Genomic DNA, 23,442 nt, shown 5'->3' on the forward strand with positions numbered 1-23,442 from the left:
AGACATAAAGGAACTAAAAATGAAGGTGAAGAGAGAGAAGAAAAGTAACATAAGCTCACTTATTAACATATAGGCAACATATGGGAGATAAAGGATACCATTAAATAATCAGAAACCATATAGTATAAAAGGTTAAGAAAGCAAGGGAACAAAGCCAGTAAAAAAAGTATACATATAAAGGTAACTACAAGAAAAAAGTACAAAGTTTCCTGAATACCAAAAGAATTTTAAGAAGAACAAAGGAAATACATCATGCAGAGAAAGAAACAGAAAATATAATATGCATAATCATGAAACAAAATGACAGAGGTAAGATAAAAGATACAATATATCATAAAATGGGTTTAACTTGCCTAATAAAAGAAAAAGATTTTCAATTTGGCTCACAAAGCAAGACCCAAGTATGTGTTGTATTCAAGAGATATAGTTAAACAAAAAGATTCAGAAAGGCTAAAACTAAAGAGATGGAAAAAGGTACACCAGGCAAATTAGAATTCAAACCAAAAAGCATTAATGTTAAAGCTATAATTCAAAATGAAGATAAAACAGTTATGAATGTCTATGTATAAAATAACAGTGACCACAAAGGAAAAATTACAGTAGATGCAAGGAAATATAGAAATATTAATAGAAGACTTCAACACACCACTCTCAGTACAAGACAGGTCAAGAAGACAAAATATAGCCCACATTAACAAAAGTTGAGATCTTCAAAAATGTTTATCAATAGTAAAATGATTTTGTCACCAAAAGAGTTTGAAAACTGCTAGTAGAGAAAGTTAAGAAACAGACCCAAGTAATTATGGAACTTGATTATTCATTAAGGGGCAAAGAGGAACTTTTTAATAAAGGGAACTCAGAAATCTGGTTATCCATTTAGGAAAACAACAAAAATTAGATCCCTATCTCAAAACACAGAAAATAAACTTCAAATGGATGAGGGGTAAAAGTATAAACAATGAAGCTGTATAAGTACCAGAAGAAAACGTGAAAAGGTTTTCTACCTATGGCTCAAAATCTATATACCTAATGAAGTAAAAGATTGATAAATTGACTTACATAAAAAACTCCCTAATATATAAACATCTGAGGGAAAAATACCAAAATCTGACTGAAAATGTAAAAACATATGAATGGACAATTCACAAAAATAAAGTAAAAAATTAGGCCATTAATAAATATGAGAAGATGTTCAACTTCACTTATAAAAAGAGAAAGGTAAATGAAAACTACACTGAAATACTATTGTTCCCCTATCAAATTGGCAAAAATTTAAAAATATGTCATACTCTGTGGTTAGGCTCTGGGGAAACATACTCTCATAGTATATGCTTGTGGGAATGCCAATATTTAACATAATTACATTATCTGTTTACCTTTTGACCCAGCAATTCCACTTCTAGGAATACACCCTGAAGACACATTCCAACAATGTAAAAATATACAGACATAAAGTTAGTCACTGTAGCATTGCTTGTAACTGCAAAATTCTGAAAATAATCTCTGTGTCCACACATAGAAGAATGACTTGAATAAATTATGAAATTTATAAATTATGGTGCACTCCCTCAATGGAGTACTAATACTATACAGCTGCAAAAAAGACCATGGAAGACCTCTGTGAATTTATTTATTGGGAATTTCCAGAATATACTGTCAAGTGAAAAACCGAAAGTACCAATGAATATCTAGACTATTATACTTTTGTGTAACAAACAGGAAGAAAAAAGAAAATACAGATGTATCTGCTCATCTGTACAAAATAAACAAAGGATGGATAAACCACAGACAAATAAATAAATAAAAACAACAGGGATGGGGAAAAAAATCTCTAAAATGGAATATAAACAGCAATGTGCCTATTAACAACTGCTTCTTTGTTTCATATAGTTCTATGGGAGTTGTGAATGCAAGCCCCTTTGGCTTTCAGAGCCAAGTGATTTGGGGACCTGCCCTTGGGTGGCAGGCTTAAAAGGTGGTGGGCTAGACGTATGGGCTAAACCCTTCTCTCCTCAGAGAGAAGGTGGGAATTGGGGGCTTCCTCCTGACTGCATGGAGCTCTGCTAGGGTGGGGTTTATGGCAAGAGTGTGTTACAGCCTTTCCTACCTATTTTTGATGTGGGTATTTTCTTAGTCGCTTGATGTGTAGAGGTCACTTGACTAGTTTCTGGATTTCTCTCAGAGGGAATTGCTCCATGTGTAGCTGTATCTTCCATGGGTCCAAGCGAGGAGGAAAATTCAGCAGGCTTCTATGTCACTACGTTGGTGACCCCCTCTCTGCCTGTTCTTTAACTGCTATCTTCAAGGTGTTATACTTTGCTAACCCTTCTTACTCCACAGCTTCACCTTAAGTGATCTCATATATTCCCACAGTTTAATAGAACTCATGTGTTGACAATGCCAACAAGAAATCTCAGTGTTACCACTTCTTAATCATATCGTGTTGAAATATCAAGTATGTTTTATTACATATGTTCTGCCCATTATTTACAGAACTCTGCAGCTGTAATTATGTTTCTGGACCTATTCTCAGTTATTTTCAGGCATAAACAAGACCATAACAAATAAAAAAATTATAAATGGACAGAATATCCTCCCAGGTTCCTTACAACCCTAAAATTCAAAGACTTTATCAGATGACCATGATTAACTTGAGATATAAACTAAAATGTGATTTAGTTACACTTAAATAATGGAAAGCTATATTTCAAATTATTTTAAACACAAGATTAATTAATGTTTCCCATGTAAACAGATATACCTTCACAGTTTTAAAATATAAGTATCTTACTAGATAACCACATATTAAATATTAAAAAATTTAAATTACCCTCTTGTCCATTTCATAAGATGAAGCTTCTGTACTTGGCAAAAGATGGGTAATAGTGGCTATTAGAATCTGTAGGAAATAAAGAAAATAGCTCAAAGTATGTCAAACTAATGGTGCATCCTAAAACTTAAACAATAATGCTAAAGTGATACAAAATCTACTGCTGAAAGTTTATCCAAAATATATTAACATAGTTATTTCAAAGTAATTTTTAATAGGTCAGCTTTTCAAGTACACTTAAGTATAAATCATTTACAATCCTAATGTACAGAACCAAAGTTATATATGCTCTGTTAACTATAAATGGATTTCTTACAAATTCAAGTCATGAATCAATATGTATAAACATACAAATAATATATGTTCTGATAGAAAAATGAGAAGACATAGATAAGCAAAAAGATTTATAAACCATCTGTAATTTATCACTCAAGACATCTACTTTGCTCAAGAAATTAGGTATAGAAGGGATGTATCTCAACATAATAAACACTATTATCTGACAAGCCCAAAGCTAACACCATACTCAAAAGGTAAAAAGTTAATATCCTTTCCTCTAAAGTCAGGAACAAGATAAGGATGCTCACAACTGCCATTTCTATTCAACACAGTACTGGAAGTCCTACCACAGCAATTAGGCAAGAAAAAGAAATAAAAGGCATCCAAATCTGAAAGGAAGAAGTAAAATTATTTCTGTTTGTACATGACATGATCTTATATATAGAAAATCCTAAAATTCCACCAAAAAAACTGTTAGAACTCATAAATGAATTCAGTAAAGCTGCAGGATGCAAAATCAACATACAAAAATCAGCTGCATTTCTATACGCCAACAATAAACTATCACAAAGGGCAATTAAGAAAGCTATCTCATTTACAACAGCATCAAAATCAATAAAATACTTAGGAATAAATTTAACCAAGGAGGTGGAAGACTTATACGCTGAAAACTAGAAAACACTAGTGAATGTAGCTGAAGACACAAATAAATAGAAAGATATTCCATGTCATAGATGGGGAAGAATTAATATTGTTCAATTGTTCACACTACCACAGTGGTCTACAGATTCAGTGCAACTGAATGCAAAATTCCAGTGGTGTTTTTCTCAGAAATAGAAAAAAACTATCCTAAAATTTGAATGGAACCACAAAAAAACCCAAAGAGCCAAAGTGATCTTGAGAAAGAAGAACAAAGCTGGAGGCATCATACTTCCTGATTTCAAGCTTTATTATAAAGCTACAGTAATCAAAATATGGTACTGACAGTAAGGTACTGACATAAAAACAGGCACACAGACCAGTGCATTAAAGCCTAGACATAAAGCCACACATACAGTCAACTAATCTTTGACAAGCGTCCAAGAACACACACACGGTGTTGAGAAAACTGGATATCCATCGGCAAAAGAATGACACTGGACCCCTATTTTATACCACTCACAACAATTAACTCGAAATGGATCAAAGGCTTAATATAAAGACCTGAAACCATAAAACTCCTAGAAGAAAACATAGGAAAAGGCTCCTTAACATGGGTCTTGGTAATGCTTTTTTTGGAAAACATACCTAAAGCAGAAGCAACAACAAAAAAATTAACAAGTGGCACTACATAAACTAAAAGCTTCTGCACAGCAAATGAGACCATCAATAAAGTGAAAAGACAACTTACAGAATGGAAAAAGATATTTGCAAACCATATATCTGATAAGGTGTTAATATCCAAAATATACAAGGAACTTATACCCCCAATAGCAAAACTAACTAACTAAATTTATAAATGGGCAAAGGATCCGAATAGACATTTTTCCAAAGACATACAAGTGGCCAACAGGAACATGAAAAGGTATTCAACATCGGTAATATCAGGAAAATGCAAATCAAAACCACAATGAAATATCATCTCACATTTGTTAGGATGGCTGTTTTTAAAAAGACAAGAGAGAACAGATGTTGGCGAGGATGTGGACAAAAGGGAACCCTTATACACTATTGGTGAGAATGTAAACTGATACAGCCATTATGGAAAACAGCATGAAGGTTCCTCAAAAAATTAAAAATAGGGCTTCCTTGGTGGCGCAGTGGTGGAGAGTCCGCCTGCCGATGCAGGGGACGTGGGTTCGTGCCCCGGTCCGGGAGGATCCCACATGCCGTGGAGCGGCTGGGCCCGTGAGCCATGGCCGCTGAGCCTGTGCGTCCGGAGCCTGTGCTCCGCAATGGGAGAGGCCACAACAGTGAGAGGCCCGCGTACCGCAAAAAAAAAAAAAAAAAAAAATAGAACTACCATATAATACCACTCCTGGGTATATATCAGAAGGAAATGAAATCAGTGTCTCAAAGATACCTGCACACCCATGCTCACTGCAGTATTACTCACAATAGCCAAGATATGGAACAGCCCACATGCCTTTCGACAGACGAACGGATAAAGAAATTGTGGTGTACATATATACACAATGGAATATTATTCAAGCCATAGAAAAGAAGAAAATCCTGCCATTTATGACAACATGAAAGAACCTGGAGTGTACTACACTAAGTGAAATAAGCCACACAAAGACAAATATTGTATGGTATCACTTATATGTGGAAAAGTAAAAAAGCTGATTTTATAGAAACAGAATAGTGATTGCCAGGGGCTGGGGTCTAGTGAATTTAGGAGATGTAGGTCAAAGGGTACAAATTTTCAGTTATAAAAATAAGTTCTGAGAACTTAATGTATAGTACAGTAACTACAGTTAATTGTACAGTACTGAATATCTTAAAGTTGCTAAGAGTAGACCTTAAGCATTCTCACCATAAAAAAATGTTAACAATGTGAGGTAATAGATATGTTAATTATCTTGATCTTGGTAACCCTCCTACACAATATCAAATTATTATGATATATACTTTAATATAATACAATTATATTTAACAATTATTCCCCAATAAAGTTGGGGGGAAAATAAAGATATTTACTCTCATCTTCCCAGATATTTCGGTATATATACTTGTAAATATACGCCTTTTTTTTAAAGAAAGATTTTATAATGTGGCTTTTTAAATTAACATATATTATACACTGAACAGAATATGAATAAAATTGATACAGAGAATATGAAATAAAAGACCTTATTAAAAGAAAGCAAGGGGCTTCCCTGGTGGCGCAGTGGTTGAGAGTCCGCCTGCCGATGCAGGGTACACGGGTTCGTGCCCCGGTCCGGGAAGATCCCACATGCCGCAGAGCGGCTGGGCCCGTGAGCCATGGCTGCTGAGCCTGTGCATCCGGAGCCTGTGCTCCGCAACAGGAGAGGCCACAACAGTGAGAGGCCCGCGAACCGCAAAAAAAAAAAAGAAAGCAAAACATTCTTATAGTGTTATCATTTAACCTGGAAATTTCTTGATCTCATTCAATTTTTTTTTTTAAGAATATGTTGGCGGTAGGAGTTTATTAATTAATTTATTTATTTTTGCTGTGTTAGGTCTTTGTTTCTGTGCGAGGGCTTTCTCCAGTTGTGGCGAGCGGGGGCCACTCTTCATCGCGGTGCATGGGCCTCTCACTATCGCGGCCTCTCTTGTTGTGGAGCACAGGTTCCAGACGCGCAGGCTCAGTAGTTGTGACTCACGGGCCTAGTTCCTCCACGGCATGTGGGATCTTCCCAGACCAGGACTCGAACCCGTGTCCCCTGCATTAGCAGGCAGATTCTCAACCACTGCGCCACCAGGGAAGCCCTCATTGAATTTTTTAGTGTTCATGTTAAAAATGTATAGAGGTAAATATACTGTATTTTTATTGTATGCTATTAAATTTTTATAAATTATTGCTTCAAGTAGAAAAATTCCTCTAAACATAATTTATACCATAAAAGGCTTCACACACTAATAGAATCTATTATATTAGATTAATACTTAATACTGGTAATAGAACTGGGCTTCTATTCCTAACTATGTAAGTAGGTAACCATTAGTGAAATGCTCTACTATTTTAGAATTTCATTTCTTCATTCAATTAGAAGTATAACCATTTATCTGTAGGCACTGGCCACTATAATGTACAGTGAAGCAATCTGCAAAAACTCTACACACCTAAGAATTACTTAGGTAAGTATTAATAATATGTAAACTGATGAAGAAAATAAGGGAAAGGATTTGGAGGCCTTCAAATGAACAAAAAAAATATGCTTACTTAAAGAACATCTTAACTTTCAACAGAATAATTAATCTTAAAGGGTAAAATTTTTGAGTTTTAAAATTTCAAATGTTTTAATACTAATAGACATATATATGAACATTCACATTTACATCCAGTTATCATGTCCTACATGATAACAATGGTAGCTGCTGCCAACATTTATTAAAACTTATGTCCCATCACTTTTATGGCAAAAAGTGCTCAGCGTGTTACATATATTTTCTCATTTAGTCTTCAGAGCAACTCTGTGAGGTAGGTATTTTTATCCCAAATGTAAAGATAAAGAAAGCCAGAATTTAGAGGACTGAGTAATTTGTTGATAGTTACAAAGTTAGTAAATGGCAGAGTCAGGGGTTAGTTAAACCAGGTCTAACCTTCAAACCCAACCTCTTAACCATAATACTATATTCAACTCAACATATTATTTACCTAAGAGATTCTACATGCAAGTCATCCTAGGAATAGAAAATAATAAAGAAAAAAAAGTCATTGTCTTAAAGAAGCAGCTCGGAATTAAAAAAATATATATTTATTATTTGGTTGCATCAGGTCTTAGTTGCAGCACGCAGGCTCCTTAGTTGTGGCTCACAGGCTCCTTAGTTGTGGCATGTGTGCTCTTTGGTTGTAGCAGGCGGGCTACTTAGTTGCAGCCCACAGGCTCCTTAGTTGTGGCATGTGAACTCTTAGCCGTGGCACGCATGTGGGATCTCGTTCCCTGACCAGGGATCAAACCTGGGTCACCTGCATTGGGAGCATGGAATCTTATCCACTGCACCACCAAGGAAGTCCCAAGAAGCTTAGAATTTTTACACAAGTATATTTAGTGCTAAAATAGGGCATGGCGACATGGTTGAGTGGGAAAAGTCTGGACTTGAAATTTTACAGACTTGGGTTTGAACCCTGTTTCTACCCTGTTAGCTTATGACTTTATATAGTTGCTATCTCCTCAGTTCTCTCATCTTAAATAAAGGGAGGAGAGGAGGCAGGGAAAATAGTCCACCTCAAATGACTTTTTATGAATTAAATGAGGTAACATATGAAGAGGTGACTAGTATAGTGACTGATACATGTTAGTAGGTGCTTAATAAATATTAATTACTATCTTTCCTAAAAGTGTTATAAGAATATGAAGATAAGAAAGATAAATTCTGGTTAGAGAGAACAAGTAAGGATTCTTATTTTTTGAGGAGATGGTATTTAAACCAATCACTGAAAGATGGGGGGTGGGGTAGAGAAAAGTAAAACATTTTAGGTAAGAAGAAGAGAGTGAGGGGTATGTTTAGGGGATAATAGCTGACTCAGGAGCCTAGACTACAGGGTATTTCATAAAAGGAATCGGTACATGCTTCTGAAAAGATGGGCTGGGTCCTCATCTGGAGGCCTCAAATTAATTCCCAGCTAAAGAGTTTGGGTCTTATTTTATAGACAAAGGAAAACCACTCAGAGATTTTGTTTGTTTGTTTGTTCTTCAGGAAAGTGACATAAGAGTCATGTCAATGTGAATGATGACTTGGAGGGGATGACCTCAGAAGCCAGGAAACCAGTTTAGAAGGTTATTATAGTATCTCAAGAAAGAAATAATTAAAGGCTGAAAAATGTCAGGTATTGTAGGAAGCACACAACACATAAAAAAAATAAAAATAAAAATAATGACTGGCTGAAGAGGAAAGGAAAGGAATGAATCAAAATAATCTCCTAATTTTGGTAACTGGAGGGATGGTATGTTTTCTAACCTAAGACAGGGAATGAAGCCTAATATACATTATAAAGACAACGGCAATGATAAATTTGCATGTAGCATTTAAAACCAACCACATAATCTCTTAACATAATATAGAAAGGGACTGTCATGAACTTTGATATCTCAAAAAAGTACCCTGGGGCTTCCCTGGTGGCGCAGTGGTTGAGAGTCCGCCTGCCGATGCAGGGAACACGGGTTCGTGCCCCGGTCCGGGAAGATCCCACATGCCGCAGAGCGGCTGGGCCCGTGAGCCACAGCCGCTGAGCCTGCGCATCTGGAGCCTGTGCTCCACAACGGGAGAGGCCACAACAGTGATAGCCCACAACAGTGAGAGGCCCATGTACCGCAAAAAAAAAAAGGAAAAAAAAGTACCCTGAGTGGCCATTATTTAGCTATGCAAAATTTAAAGAAAACTATTAATTTTATATCTCAAGGTATCCAAATCTAAGGATCTTTAACAAGTCATAATAAGAAATAAATGAGAAATTACTTACTTGAATAATTTTCAAGGGAGAATCAGGCTGGTAAATCTGAAGTCTAGGTACATAATGAACCAGCATGTGAAGCATGTTACAAGCTACATGGGCTACTGTTTTATTTGTAAACTGTAATAATAATAAGAAAAAAACAAAAACAAAAATGCACTGTTATAAAAAATTTCTTCCTGATATTATTCATCTCTGCATTAGCTGCTAAAAATTTTTAAATTGTATACATGCTTATTTTTGTCATCCTATATTTTTGTTTATTAAAATATTATTAGGAAGATAAATATACACCTGCAAAATAAAAAAAATCATAATACATTCCAAAGATATAATTAACTTTATTTTTCCCTTGTAATGTTTGACTGTCCTCACTAAAGTTTTATTCCATTTTCTCTTACCTGGATTTCTGGAATGGCCTCTAAACTGCTAATCTCGTTATCCCATCTTTCCCCATTGCAATCTACTTACTATACTCAATACTTCCATATTATCTTCTGAAGAACTGTTCTGATGCTGACGTTCTCTATGCTTAAAAGTCTTAGGTGACTCCCCAGTGGTATAAAGTCAAACTTTTTATGCTTACCTCTCTATAACCAAATCTCACCCACTCTTCAAGCCCTGACCACATACTTCCTCTTTCCAAAGTCTTCTCTGATACCTAAGTCAAAGTAACCTCTGCTTTCTCTGAACTCAGTCAGCAGTTTATATGCACCACTCATTTGGTTCTCTCAGCTTTTTATATTTTATTACACTTATTTTAATCTTTTTCAGCCATCATATTATTAATCTCTTCAATCTAGTATTTATATTTCTTTTTCATTCTGGTATTCCTCACTCTGCCTAGCAAAGCACCTCAAACACAGTATATACTCAGAAAAATCTGTCAAATAAGTAATATTTGTACTTTGTGTGTTTAGAGTTCTATACAGGTATTATAATACAAGTCTTAGGACAAAAAATAATATCACTCATCTTTTTACAAATAAAAAATATCCATTTATTCATCCAGACTCTCCAAATAATCAGGTTATTATTTCTGAGCAAATCTTATTCTGGTCACAAAGAGGGCATTTAACTTGAATGATAAAGCCAAAAACTGAATAGCTCAAGAATTCAGGAAGTAATAAAGATCGAAGGGTAGGTTACAAAAATACTGATTAAGAAATGATAAACAGCCTTACAAATGTTGTTAAATGACTGGTTTCCTTTTTTAGGAGTCATCCATATGTATCTTAGGAACAAAGCCAAATACATAAAAAGTTGAGATAAAACAGGTCATCACCAAGATATCCTAAAATCAAGAGTAGAACTACTCTTAAGGAAAAAGTCAGAATCAAAGAAATAATGTAATAATAAATTAATGAAAATATCTATTAAATGTTTTATTCTGTAAGGGCACAATATATAATTAACATTTAGAGAAAAATAATCATGCATTCTATACTATCTTAATATAGTCCACTAAATATTTATTTATTTATTTACTTACCTTTAAGGAAACACAAATTACATTCAGAGCTTCCTTAATTTGAGGATGATGAGACTCATGGACTAGTTCTTCACAAATCCAAATACCTAAACTGCAAAGTGCTACACATCTGCAGAAAAGGCAACCAATAATGATACAAATAAAAGTGGATGAGCATTTAAATGAAATGACACCACCACCACAACCAAAACACCCATAACCAACCAACCCAGAGTGAACATGCACTGTTTAGGTGAATTAATCAATTTGTTACTCTGTTAATTAATCAATTTATTGCTGTTAATTAATCAATTGTTACTTAGGAAGATAAAGTGGAGGAAAGCACATCCCCCAAACTCTAAGCCTTATTTTTTTCAATTTAATTTAATTTTTATTTTATATTGGAGTATAGTTGATTTACAATATTGTGTGTTTCAGGGTATACAACAAAGTGATTCAGTTATACATATACATACATCCATTCTTTTTCAGATTCTTTTCCCATATAGGTTATTCCAGAATACTGAGTAGAGTTCCCTGTTCTAAGCCTTATTTTCAACTATAATTTATTACCAAGATCATAGGTGGGGATAACACACAGGATCTTTCTAACAAACCCATATTGATAAATTGATACTGTCATAAAGCTTCCCAAATATGCAAGCTGCTTTCAAAAAGGAAAGAGTGAGGACTTCCCTGGTGGCACAGTGGTTAACAATCCGCCTGCCAATGCAGGGGACATAGGTTCGAGTCCTGGTCCGGGAAGATCCCAAACGCTGTGGAGCAACTAAGCCCATGTGCCACAACTACTGAACCCACGTGCCACAACTACTGAAGCCTGAGCGCCTAGAGCCCGTACTCTGCAATAAGAGACGCCACCTCAATAAGAAGCCCATGCACTGCAACCAAGAGTAGCCTCTGTTCGCCACAACTAGAAAAAGCCTGTGGGCAGCAATGAAGACCCAATGCAGACAAAAATAAATAAATAAATAAATAATTTTTTTTTTTTTTTTAAAAAAGGAAAGTGTAATTTTATTGACTGATAGCAGCAGTCAGTAAGATATTATTTTCATATCTTTTACATTTAACATAGCTAGCTACAAATTCTTTTAAAACAAATTGGGACCACAAATAAAATTTATACACTTTATAAAGGAATTCCAACAGAAACAGAACTTGGAGAATTTTTGTTGTTTCCTCACGTCTTGTGAAACTTCAGTTCCCTACTTCAACTGAGTTTCAGCTTGAAGAAAGTAATCTGATGATCAGAATCAGTAAAAATTCTATTAGTGTGTTCAAGTATAAGCTTCTGATGAAGCATATAATGTTCCTAAGTATTAAAAGAAAGTCACCTCCTTCTGGTTTCCTGATATATCTTGCATGTCCTGATACTGATATTCTTAAATTAAATTCAGTAGAATGCTAAATTTCAGAACAATTCAATGCAGAAATATTTTTCTTCCTGAACATAATGCATCAGAAGTTAAGTCCCTTCTTTCAGTCTATCAGTGTTAATGCTACTAATTTACTATCAAAACTATAGAAAGTCTTCTATGTGAGGTCTACAGCTTCCTTTCTTCCCTACTGTTGTCCACCCATCAATCTTATGTAACATTTATAGATCTAAATAACCAAGTGACAGGTTTAGCAGTGGAAGGAGCTGTAATCCTAAAATAACAATAAACTCTGAAGTGAAGCAAAGTTCTCCATAGATGCAGCTAACTAAAGACACAGTAAAAGGCACAGACTGGGAGTACAAATGCTTAAGTTTCTGTTTTTTGGTTTTTGCTTTTTAAAGGTTAAGATCAGTTTTTGTGTGTGCTTGTGTGTGCATGTGTGTGTACAGTTTCCTACATTCTTCAAGATGTCAAAATAATGTAGATTATTCCCAGTATGGCTCAACTTTCTGCTACTAGTCAGATTCTGGGGTATAAGCTTCTAAGGCCTTACATTCCTGAAAAGTATAGGCAAGCAAGTTTAGAAAATGTTTAATGTTCGACTTCTGGGATTTTCCTATACTGTCAACGAGCTATCATGTTAATGATTACCAAGTGTACATCTGGTCAATTATGTTTTAGGCTTTAATATTCTTTCAGCTGAGAGGCAATGAAGTTTTTTTTTTTTTAAAAAAAAAAAAAAAAAAGGCAGGGCTTCCCTGGTGGCGCAGTGGTTGAGAGTCCACCTGCCGATGCAGGGGATGCGGGTTCGTGCCCCGGTCCGGGAGGATCCCACATGTCGCGGAGCGGATGGGCCCGTGGGCCATGGCCGCTGAGCCTGCGCTCTGCAATGGGAGAGGCCACAACAGCCCGCGTACCGCAAAAGAAAAAAAAAAAAAGGCAGAAGATCTAGAATCAGAAGCTCTAGGTTCAATTCTGGTTCTGCCACTTATTACTTATGCATCTAATAAGGCTCTGAAGACAAACTGCCAGGGTTTTAATCATGGCTCTACATTTTCTGGGTGATAGGGCATATTAGTGAAATTCTCTGAGAGTTTTTGTAAAGATTAAGTGAGGTAATAAAGTGTTTAGAACAGTGGCTGGCATGTAGAAAAGGTTTATAAATGTTAGCTTTCTAAGCCATCAGTTTCTTGCTAGCAAAACTGGAAGAATAATGATGATTCCAATAATTTCCTAGAATTGTGATGAGGATTAAATGAAACAATATTATAGGAATATCCTTGTAAACTTAAAAGGTTGTCATTATTAACATAGAAAATGCTAGGGAAAGAATATCGAAAATCATCAAATTTGGGGCTAAAGCTAAAAGAAATGAAAATGTGGGATAATGGAAAAGACAATGTCATTTTCTGGAGTAGCTGAGCAGTATTAAAATAGAATTAATGTTGAAAAAGAGTTCACTCAAAAAGACTCTTTAGTTACCTTGGCTATTAAGTAAGAAAAATACACAACTGAATTAAAAAGCTGGAGCTATGTCTCATTTAAGAAAATTGCTCATTTTATATTACGTTTAGTTGCTGGAAAAAGAAGAGGTTTAACTTAGAATTAGAATCCAAACGGTCAAAGTCATGATCTGTACCTTTATGAAACTTGAGTCAAAAAATGTGTAGATTATTGAAAAAGACACAGCTTTGTGGAGGTTCAAGAAATATAAAATAATGATATTTGGGGGAAAAGGAGGAGCATGGTACGCTATTGGCAACGTGCTTTTTTTTTTTTAATTGAAGTATAGTTGATTTACAATGTGTTAGTTTCAGGTGTACAGCAAAGTGATTCAGTTATATATATATATTCTTTTTCAGATTCTTTTCCATTATAGGTTAGGCAACATGCTGATTTAAATCAATCTTTTTGAGAAAGGTTTAGTAACACAGACACAATGCCACAGTTTTCACATCTTAATGAGACATTTAAAAACAAAAACATTCTAAAATCTTATTATTTACATTCTATTTTTTTAAAATATCCTGGTCAAATATTTATAAATATTAATATATACTATTTTCTTAGATATATTACTTTCTACAATAAAAATATTTTAATTCAATTTAACAAACATTCATTGGGTAACTAGTACCATATTTCAAGGTGCTACATAAGAGACGGTGACAAATATAATCTGAAGGGAAAGCAAAATCTACTTAAATAAAATTAAAAGAAATCATTGTGGACACAGAAGGTGAGGATACTGAAGAAGGTGACTAGGATTTTATTTTTTTACTGAAGGGAAGGTTCATACTTAAATAATGAAAAAAAGTATTTAATCATCCAAATAATTTAAATTTGTGATTCAGAATAGCTTTTGTGTATCTGAAACAATCTGGACTGCTAAATAATTCCATTAACTTCTAAAATAAAACTACAAACACAGAATAGCTATGTCAAGTCTTAAGGATGTCTGACTTACCGTGCAGGACCAGAGGGCTCATCTCTTGCTGAGCTTAATACAGTTTTGATTATAAGTTCCTAAAATGAAGGAGAAATATTAGCAATGACTAAGATTTTTCATTCATTTATTTAACAAATATTTATTAAACAGCCACCACGGACCCAGGCACTGTGTCAGGCGCTAGGGATACAATAGCAAAATAAAACAGACATTTTTCGTTCTCATGTACATACTTTTAGTATATTCCAATGTTATTCAGAAAATTAGCTAAATAGGGCTTCCCTGGTGGCGCAGTGGTTGAGAGTCCGCCTGCCGATGCAGGGGACATGGGTTCGTGCCCTGGTCTGGGAAGATCCCACATGCCACGGAGTGGCTGGGCCCGTGAGCCATGGCCGCTGAGCCTGCACGTCTGGAGCCTGTGTTCCACAACACGAGAGGCCACAACAGTGAGAGGCCCGCATACCGCAAAAAAAAAAAAAAAAAAAAAAAAAAAATTAGCTAAATAAATAAAACAATGGTATGGTCTGAATGTTTGTGCCCTCCCCTCAAATTCGTACATTGCAATCCTAACCCCTGAAGATGATGGTATTAGGAGGTACTTAGGCCATGAGAGTGGGGCCTTTATGAATGGGATTAATGCTCTTATAAATAAGAGAGACTCCCACAGAGTTCCCTAAGCACCTTCTACTCTGTGACGACACAGCAAGAAGGCACCGGCTATGAACCAGGAAGAGGGCCTTCACCAGAATGTGATTATGCTAGAGCCTTGATTTTGGACTTAGCCTCCAGAACTGTGAGAAATAAATTTCTGTCACTTATAAGCTACCCAGTCTGTAGTATTTTGTTATAGCAGACAAATGATTTTTTTTTTTTTTTTTTTTTTTTTTTTTTTTTTTTTTTTTTGCTGTACGCGGGCCTCTCACTGCTGTGGCCTCTCCCGTTGCGGAGCACAGGCTCCGGACACACAGGCTCCGCGGCCATGGCTCGCGGGCCCAGCCGCTCCGCGGCATGTGGGATCTTCCGGGATCGGGGCACGAACCCGTGTCCCCTGCATCGGCAGGCGGACTCTCAACCACTGCGCCACCAGGGAAGCCCCCAGACAAATGATTTTTGAAATTTATCACCAAATGTATATGTTCAAAAACTTTTTTCCTGATTAGAAGAGTGATAAAATGCTCATTATAAAGATAATTAAAGCAGATTTAATAGCTCAAAGGTATGAACAAAACTTTTCACGACTTTGAGAATTATCATTTAAAAGAAAGCTTCCTCTTCTTATGTGTGAGTTTTGGGATAAGTGCTAGTTAATAGTTAATATGGTTTTTAAAAATCATTCAATTATTCACTCATTAAGGATTTATCAGCTATATAGATTGTAAAGAGGCACAAAACAACTTTTCACCAATTTTTTTTACTTGCAATTTTTTAAAAGCTTGTAAACAACAATTAGGGTATGTCTACTCCTAATTAGACACTATCTTTTTTTTTTTTTTTTTAAAGATTTACTATCTGGGTAAGCAATTGTATAGACAGTTCAATTTTGCACCATCTCTTACTCAAGCCTGTTAATGGTTTAGGTACATGGGATCTCCACCCCAATTCCAGTTTCCTATAGCAGAATAGAATATTCCATTACATTGTTTGATTCATCACCTTGGAAAACTCGGAGAAGGAGACAGTCAAATATGCAGGTCGAGTGCCATCTCAATCTTAGAAGCCTTACATTAGCAGCATAGTATATGGCTCATGGGATTTCAATAAATGTTCAGTAAGTGAATGAATGAATCCTAAGATAATGACATGTGAGTGGGTTCAATAATGAGAAAATGTTTCCAAAGTAATAGTTATATAAAAAAAAAAGGTTATGCTCCTAATGGACATTCCAGCCTTTGTGTCTGAGGGGTATAGCTGGCTAAAGTTCTTTAACAATTGTGTGGATTTCAAGAGGAAAATTAAGAACACAAATTTTACTGAATATACTGTTATGATTATAAAGTCATTTAAACGCTAAAAATTAGCACCTAATTTCTTACCTTAACATCTGTAAATTGAGACACAGCAATATCAGGAATGTTGGGATGGAGAGCAGGCAGTTCACAATATAAGTTGGGAAAGCAAACCAAAGATCCAAGAAGAACTTGTGCTTCCACTCTTGGTGCCTATGTATCAGATTTTAAAGATCTTTAATTATCAGAAAAATTACTTTATTACCTAACCAGATTACACAGGGAAGTCAGAGTACAAGACAAAATTCAAAAAGGAAAGGGGAACACAAAAAGATTAGGTTTTCATCTATACTTTCCACATAAACTACTGTTATTCTCAATAAATGCAATGAACAAATAGTAGAGCTTTCTTTAAGAGCAGCTAATAAGCAGAAATGTGGGTACAGCTACTGAGTATGTAGACAGGAATACAGTTTTAGCTAACAGCATAAAATTACCCTGATTTTGAGGAAAAATATAAATACTTTCATTCTAAAGGCAACTCACACATCGTAACATATTGTTCTAATGAGCAGAAGACTCATGGTCTCTAGATTATATCCGTTACTATCTAAGGATGAATAAAGTAACTAAGGATGAAAATGCGCAATATATTTTCAAGACACAGGCATTAGTCTAGATGTGTTTTATGATATTATGCACAAAATAAAAACACTACCTATACTACTTACTAAAAACAAAATTAGAAATTATGCTTGGACTGCAGATGAAGGTAACTTTTCACCTTTTTTCCTTAGCTGTATTAAGCCATTTCTGAAGTATCAGCACTGAACATTTCTTTTTTCTTCTGCCTTCTTGCATGCCCACCTAACATCAACATCCACCTACTGATAAATTGCTTTGTTTACTAAAATACCTACAAATTGATTTATATGTTTAATAACACTTAACAAAAATGCTAAAACCAATCTATTAGAAATAGAAAACTTCTTCTATTTACATAAAACAAGAACCTATCTCCAAAGGATTTCCTTGTTAATAAATGTTATAACAGAGGTGATATTATGATTTTCAACAAAACAACTCATTTCCATATTAAAAAATAATCTAGATTTACAGATACAAGGCCAGCAGCATAATGGGGCGGGGTAAACTCACACCCACCATCCCGATTTAAAATCAATTTTACTATAAAAATGAAACTGAAAAAAAAACCCCAATATTTAATGATAGAGATTAGCTAAGGGTTTTTCTTTAAAGTTGGATAAAAAAACTGGGAATATTCATTCACGTATGTGGGGCATAATGAGAAGCAGAACTGGAATAGAACTGTAACTAAGAAAGGCAAAACCTAATCAAATTACTTTGAAATCTGCCTGGGGGCGGGGGGATTAACAAAAGGAAGATGATATGTGTGGGATCTAAAATGAAACTCCAAAGAGCAAGATTTAGACTGTGTATCTCCAACACTGTCCAAAGGAAAAGACTGCCCATAACCTTACAGTGGAGATGTGTCAGGTTTAATTCTTATAATGATTTGGCTTCCTATGCAGCCTTTCTCAATAGGTGTTCCTCATAAGAGCCACAGAAAACAGAAAACAACTGTTTTTGAAATTTTCTCAAGGATGTTACATAAGTAGTATCCTTCTAGATAGGAGGAAGGTTTAGTCACATAAAATGGATGCCTGAGCTTCCCCGGTGGTGCAGTGGTTGAGAATCTGCCTGCCAATGCAGGGGACACGGGTTCGAGCCCTGGTCTGGGAAGATCCCACATGTCGTGGAGCAACTGGGCCCGTGAGCCACAGCTACTGAGCCTGCGCGTCTGGAGCTTGTGCTCCGCAACAAGAGAGGCTGTGACAGTGAGAGGCCTGCACACCGCGATGAAGAGTGGCCCCCGCTCGCCACAACTAGAGAAAGCCCTCACACAGAAATGAAGACCCATCACAGCCATAAATAAATAAATAAATAAATTTAAAATGGATGCCTAAGGACATCAGGGCTGTAGGAAATGTGCCGACTACTCATCTGGAATAATCAGCCAACTGAATAGTTATAGTTTTCATAGTAAATGCATAAAAAATGGCATTGGTTTATGCATCAGGCTCCTCTGAGTTCTATCAGCTTTTGCCAGTATCCAAGAGATTGATCATCTGTGTACTCTGTTAATACTACAATAGCCTTGTAACTTGTTTACCATCTTTAGTTTGTCTTCCATTTAATCTATTCCCAGTTTAATACACTTATTTAACATTAGCAAAGCACAGATTTAATCATCTCTCTCCCTACTTTAAAAAATTCAACTGTTTATCTAATATAAAATATAGCATTATAATCTGATCCCTGGCATTAATAGACCCTCCAAGATATAGTCTAAAGCAGTGCTTCTCAATCTTTACGGTCCATACCAATTATTTGGGATACAGTTAAAATGTATATCCTGTTTCAGTAGGTCTGGGATGAGGTCTGAGATTCTGCATGCCAAATGTTTCCGGTGTGCAGACCACATTTTGGGTAGCTGGGATCTAAAGTACCTTTCTGCACTTTGTGTCCACTACTCTCTAGTTAGACTAACTAGCTTGTAAACAAAATGAATTATTTGTCATTCCTAGGACACAGCTTACTCATGCCTGTTTCCTTATGCCTGCAATACCTTCCCCCTTCTCCATTTTCACTCATAAAAATACTACTAATCTTTCACGGACCTACTCAAATATCTTTTCCATGGAACCTCCTGATAACCCTTAAAAAAAAAAACTCTCCTCTTGTCTTAATTACCAAATAATTTTATTTTGTTTAACAAACACTTAAATTGCACATTCAATGTGTCATATAATGTTCCAACCATGTTACAAATATTAACTCAAATCCCCATAAAATAACCAGATGAGGAAGGTTACCTCCATTTTATAGATGAAGAAACTTAGACACAGAGAAATCAAGTAACTTGCACAAGGTCTCACCACTAATTAAGTGGCAGAGCTGGGATTTGAACCCATGCTTTTAACCACTATGCTAAGTTCCTCCTACTGGTACCTCTTTGTTGTCCTACATTCTATAGTTGTTAATATATTTTTCTATCTTCCCAGCAGCAGACTATATGCTCCCCGAGTACAACGTATATCTCATTTATTCTATATTCCACCCAAAGGAACACTTTGTACACAAGGGGAAACAAAAGTTTAATAACCACAAAAGGGCTTAGCACCATGTTGAACACATATTAAGTGCTGAATATATATTTACAGATTCAATTAATAAATACCTATAACCATGATGCTGTGCCAGGCCCTGAAGATACCAAGATTAAGTAAGACATGATCACTGTTCTCCAGGGACTAGGGAAACAGGGTTAATAACTAGCTATAAATATGGGTTGTTCTCTTATTTGCACATTTCCTCTAGGTGACTGTATCCAGTTTCATGGCTTTCAATAGCATCTGTAAGCTAATGTCTCCCAGCTTTACATTTTTGGTCCAGACATCTCCTTTGAGGTCCTGACTTGTACATACAGTGAGTGGCCCTTCTGACATCTCATGGGTGTCTAACAGGCAGCTTCCTATGCCCCAAATAGAACTCCTTTTCATTCACTGTTGGTCTTTTGCAGCTTATAAATGAAATAACATATGTTAAGCTGCTTTGCAAGTTATAAAGCACTAGTCAAGTATGACTGATTTTTCTTTCCCAAATACTTTTAGTTTTTCCCAGTAGACGTTCAGTTATTTCTCATTTATGCTTTGTTCCAGAGTGATCTTTCTAAAATACAAATGTGATCATGTCACTCTGCTTAAAGTCTTTCAACGGCTACTCATTCTTTCCTTAGGGTGAAATCTAACCTCTTGAGCACTATAAACAGTTACTGCCTTCCTCCTTAGTTCACTTCTGCCACTTATATCTGAACATGCTCCAGTTATACTAAGTTACCTGGCATTGTCTCACAGCTCCAAACTGTATGAAAAATCCTCACATGCTGTTTTAGAGTTTACTCCTAGAGCATATTTCTGGGTTACCTCACCTATATTTCTTTCTTCTCTTTTGCTATAGCTCATTGCCCATTTTCAAAATTTTCTTCCCTCCCTGTTTGTTTCTTTAGATTTCCTCAATTATAAGTTGTTTTGCTTATCAGATTTAACCCATTTTTGTAGCTCCTGGGTCAATTTATCAAATAATTTCAGTACTTTCTTACACTTCAGAATTGTTTACTTTTTTTTTTGAAGTGGGAGAGACAATCAATTCTAATTAAATTACATATCTTCCTGAACATCAGTTTGTTATATTTTATCAACAATGGCTCTTCCTTTGTTGCTCTGTTAGCTGAATCTTGGTTAACCGCAGTTTGTTATATTATGAAGGACAGGAAATAAAAACTTACATTGAGAAAAGCTGAAGAAGCCACTCTACCAGCTGCTACAATAAAATCCATAATAAGCATTGTGGCACCAGGCAAACCAAGTGAAAAAAATTGAGGTGAGCAGTGCTTGATGATTGTATTGACAATATCCTTAGGAATAAAGAAAAGAGGAGAAGAAAAATATCACAAATGTAATCTTGGGTATCAGCTAATCAATATCCTTAAAAATAGACAATGTATGAAATAATAAAACAGGTAATAACTATAACTGGTTGGCTAACTGGAAAGACTAATTTTAATTCTTCCAAATAATCCATGCTTAGTACTATATTTTGTCACAGGAAAGTAAACTGAAAACACCTTTTTTTTTTAACTGACATCAATACAGCATTTTTTTTTTCACCCTAGAGAGCCAGTTAGAAGGGTCTCTACTTCGGAGGGTTAAAAATATAAGGCCCATGTGTTGTAAAACTTAATTGCAGAGTAGTTCCTTCTGCCACCGATTTGCTTCCATGTGATAACTCTGATGTCTGAAGTTGCATGACCTGTTATGTGGCAACTGGAGAAATTATCTTTTTTTAGAAAAATTGAAGTCCTTTGATGATAGATATCTAGCCTCAGAAATCCAGATGTAGGCATTTTTAGGGAATATTCTCAACTTGGTTATTCATTTATTTTGCCTTTGGAATTTACCATGAGGATGCAGTATAGCAGGTTGTATTACTCAATCCAATTTAAATGAAAGCTCTTTATCCAGTAATTAAGAATATCATTTTATTTGAGACATGTTTATAAGGTAGAACACAATAATTATTTCAAATTAACACAAGAAGTTTTTTCACTTTTCAGAAAGATACATTATCATCTTTTAATATTAATTTAATGCTCCTGAATTGAACTGCAAGTGAAATTTAACCACGTTATGGTTACAAACATTTATATTATTTTGACCGGCAACTTCCTATACTTTTCAGTTTTATGGCCAAGATCAAGACTCATGAAGTAATGTTCTAGAAACATATTTATGACTATCTAATGTAATGACTACATTGATGCAAATCAATATACTTGTCACTATGGTAATACAATTTATAAAAATAAGAAAATGTGATGTGCTGACTCTTAGAGTAGAAAAAAACCTGACTGCTGCATGACTAGCTGAGCAAATACATAAGTCCCAAGTGCCAGTTATCAAGTAACAATTACAAAATACCTAAGAATAAGTACATTAGGACATTAAAGGAAGATGTTGTCAGCGTAAGCAAAGGATGTTTTAATCTCTTCAAAAAGTGAACAGTTCGTATAACGTTAGAAGAAAGATGCACTTAATAATCAAGTCAATCTCCCAACTACAATAGCTTGTTTTGAAACTATGTTTCAGAGTAAATGAGGTTATAAATGGAATAAATCTGTAAATAAATTACAATATAAGGGAATGTTTTTAATTCTACACCCTGAAAGTCAAGAGTTAAACAGAAAAAAGAATCAAAGATAAACTTATAAAGCGACTTGTTAGAAAGTACATATATTTACCTGGTCAATATGAAGTAATCCACAGTGCATTATATTGTAGAAGTGTGTTAGGAAATCTCTATTTGGAGAAACATCTTGTCTTCTTTTCATTGTATTACAAATAAGTTTATAGGCGTGTAATTTACCTTGCTTATATTTATCAGTTAACATGGTTGCCTACAATTAAAAGATGTTGTTTTTAATACTCAAAACCAAATACTGTTTGTTAAATACTGAAACAATTGAATATAGTAAGCAATATATTTGCTTTCATTTATTTCTATGTTGGCCCATTTTCTTTAATGAATATCAGGATTCCTGAAATTATTTTTATCATTAAAATGATACAATGTAGGTGTGAATAACTATACACTGTTTCACTTAGGAAAATGCACCAAACATATCAAATAATACTTAAAAGAATTAGTTCTTTAGAAGTACATAGCATATTCTATAACACAAAACTGAGGTTTACGTTTCATTTAAATACAATAAAAACATAATTTACTATATTAATTTTTGTTTTAGTAATAAAAATGATGCAACCTAAATGATAATTTTGCTAGGCCCACTCTCCTCTCTATATAACCCCTAATGGCTAGTTAAAAATTAAGTGTTCTACAGGGAACTATATTCAATATCCTGTGATAAACCATAACGGAAAAGAACATGAAAAAGTATGTATATATATAACTGAATCGCTTTGCTTGCTGTAGAGTAGAAATTAACACAACATTGTAAATCAACTATACTTCAATAAATTTTAACAAAAGCAAAAAAACACAAAAACACACAAAAAACAAAACTAAGTGCTCTAGAAGACTACACAATAGTCTTCTCTCTCTCTACTGATTGAGACTGACCACATACTTATTTACTAAATGAAACTTTTTAATTAATATTTTATATATTAAGCTTACCTTGAAAAGCCAAGGTGTAAGAATTCTCAGTGGAGGAATTAAAACCGGTGGAGAAGGGGAGGTCAGGTTATCAGTTGAAATGCCAAGGTTATCTCTAATCTGTAATTTTCAAATAAAATGCAACAAACCTATGAAAAGTGTTCTTTCCCAGTTTGTTTTACCTTAAACTTGA

The 23,442-nt window shown here is 35.0% G+C and overlaps 1 protein-coding gene across 7 annotated transcripts in view; it reads right to left on the reverse strand.

The window, feature by feature from the left end:
- RALGAPA1 (Ral GTPase activating protein catalytic subunit alpha 1) overlaps positions 1 to 23,442 on the reverse strand; it is a gene marked incomplete at its 5' end in the record, with an annotated part of 228,244 nt that overhangs the window by 85,928 nt on the left and 118,874 nt on the right. For all 7 annotated transcript variants that reach the window (XM_082620173.1, XM_082620170.1, XM_082620172.1 and 4 more), the window contains 8 exons: positions 2,831 to 2,899; positions 9,237 to 9,347; positions 10,720 to 10,828; positions 14,563 to 14,621; positions 16,578 to 16,703; positions 20,860 to 20,988; positions 22,372 to 22,527; positions 23,271 to 23,369. In XM_082620173.1, the coding sequence (XP_082476299.1) occupies positions 2,831 to 2,899; positions 9,237 to 9,347; positions 10,720 to 10,828; positions 14,563 to 14,621; positions 16,578 to 16,703; positions 20,860 to 20,988; positions 22,372 to 22,527; positions 23,271 to 23,369 (858 nt within the window). The remainder of the gene's footprint in view (positions 1 to 2,830; positions 2,900 to 9,236; positions 9,348 to 10,719; positions 10,829 to 14,562; positions 14,622 to 16,577; positions 16,704 to 20,859; positions 20,989 to 22,371; positions 22,528 to 23,270; positions 23,370 to 23,442) is intronic.

Source organism: Mesoplodon mirus (genome assembly GCF_964341445.2).
Source record: "Mesoplodon mirus genome assembly, chromosome: 4".
In the NCBI taxonomy this organism is placed as follows: domain Eukaryota; kingdom Metazoa; phylum Chordata; class Mammalia; order Artiodactyla; family Ziphiidae; genus Mesoplodon; species Mesoplodon mirus.